The 1922-nt window shown below is 33.6% G+C and overlaps 1 protein-coding gene across 2 annotated transcripts; it reads left to right on the top strand.

The window, feature by feature from the left end:
• The first annotated feature begins 566 nt into the window (after positions 1 to 566).
• Positions 567 to 1662, top strand: LOC108354218 (protein KRTCAP2 homolog). 2 transcript variants are annotated; one of them, XM_017605410.1, is made up of 3 exons: positions 567 to 879; positions 957 to 1257; positions 1332 to 1662. In XM_017605410.1, exons 1-3 carry the CDS (start codon positions 876 to 878, stop codon positions 1468 to 1470), a joined length of 444 nt encoding a protein of 147 aa, XP_017460899.1. In that variant the 5' UTR covers positions 567 to 875; the 3' UTR covers positions 1471 to 1662. The 2 variants fall into 2 exon arrangements, with proteins under 2 accessions (XP_017460899.1, XP_017460898.1); XM_017605409.1 differs by having other exon boundaries at positions 954 to 1257.
• Positions 1663 to 1922: the final 260 nt, after the last annotated feature.

Below are 1922 nucleotides of genomic sequence, written 5' to 3'. Positions count from 1 at the left end.
GCGAGAGAGACAACTGTCAGTTTATCGAACCTTGTATTATTGGATCATGCTGGATACTAAGCTTTATAATGTAAAATAATAAATGAAATCTCGATCGGCGATCACTGAAACGCAGCTAGCCACTGTATATGCGAAAAAGCAATGTTGCCACTTTTTCTCATTAAACTATGTTCGAATCGTGGAAATTTTGGAATATCACAGGGTTGCTTTTAGCATTTAGATTCTTAATGCAAAAATGGAGTTGCATTTAGTTGCATTTAGGTGACGAATNTATGGATAAATATACATTTAGAGTAGCATTTAGAGCTAAATGCGCTAAATGTGCTTTTACGCGTAAGCAAAAACAGCCCATAACGTACATCTGCTTTGTACAGAAGCAAATCTAATTTTCCTTTACACGATTTGTTGGCATTTCCATAAGTAAAAACTGGCATGTACACATGCAAATACATATAGAATTTAAGCTTCCAAGTTTGGAGCTAGTTTTTTTATCTTGAAATATGTATGTGTGTACTTCCGCTTTCAGTTCGTTTCAGTTCCGTTTCCAATTGTATTTTAAGCGGGAATCATAGCGGATATGAGCTATTCACTTCACTTAACCCGGTTCACCACTCAAACTTTGCAAATTACAAAAATTAGTAATCACAACCGGCGCACCGCTTTGACACAACACACTTCTAAACGACGGCTCCCCAATTGGAGCAAGTACGTGTGAATGTGCGTATGACTTTTCAATGATTTGAAGTTGACATTTTTTAAGAGAGCTACTAGTAAATTCGCAAGTCGTGTTTGCAATAAAAGGAGTCCACTTATAATTAACTTCAGCTGTTAAGACTTTAATTACTATTAACTGATAAAAGCGAAGACAATCAAAAATGGGTAAGTTTGTAAAGAAACTTAAGTCAACATATGGTACATGAATAAATCGATTTTCATTTGTCCCTTTGTCATAGCAGCGAAACCAAAAGAAAACAGCAGTCTGCTTGTATCGGCGGTTTTCTCCTGCATGCTGAGCTTGGTAATATTCTGTATGATGCGTTTTTATGCCGAATGGATTGTTACCTCACAGATGCATGTTATGCTAATTGCGCTCATTGGTGCATTGCTATTTCTTCTCGCACTTGCAACTGTTTCTAGAACTGTGATTATGGTATTTGGCAGCGAGTTTCATGCTAAATTCATACCCGATATAATGGCTTGTGTGGCACTTGCAGCGGCAGCATTTGGTGTTGTGCATCGTGTTTGCACTACGACTTGGTGAGTCATTCGTCGTTGAAATTAGTTTTGTAATAAAAGAATTTAGTAAATACTTACTGTTTTACTTTTTAAAGGATTCTCTTTGGAATTGTGGCAGTATATGTGGTGAATCGCATCTTTAACAAATTTATTGATAAAGCGTCCATGCCGGAGGATATGTCATCACGCAAATCAGAGAAAATGAAGAAAAAGTTAAAGCGTCAACGTATATAATAAAATAATAATAACCACAATAGGAATATTGAGACAATCGATTTTTTGATTCAGTAACAACGGTATTTTTGAAATAGAAATTACTGGATTTTTTAAAGCGTTAACGGTTTTAAATATCAACATAAAAACATTTTTATAACTATTTCCATATGTCAAGCATTTTAATAAAAACAAAACTAAGCTTAATTGCGTACGAACATGCATACATATACACTACATAAATATTTGCATACATACATGCATGAATTCAAATATATGTAGAAAATTACATTTTTTCAATTAAATATGCCTTCATATAAGCAAATATTGCATATAAACTTAAATTTGGGAAACAAAAGCTTTAAATTAAAACCAATGTTGCTCGTTAAGAACAACAACATAACGCAATCCTTTTGAAGTTAATCTAAAACAATACAAAACTTGTACTTTTTATAATGTATAACGAAAAAATA

The sequence above is a fragment of the Rhagoletis zephyria genome, unplaced genomic scaffold (genome assembly GCF_001687245.7).
Source record: "Rhagoletis zephyria isolate East Lansing unplaced genomic scaffold, Rhagoletis_zephyria_1.1 Rzeph_scaffold_34196, whole genome shotgun sequence".
In the NCBI taxonomy this organism is placed as follows: Eukaryota; Metazoa; Arthropoda; class Insecta; order Diptera; family Tephritidae; genus Rhagoletis; species Rhagoletis zephyria.
This window is presented reverse-complemented; position numbering and strand designations above follow the sequence as displayed.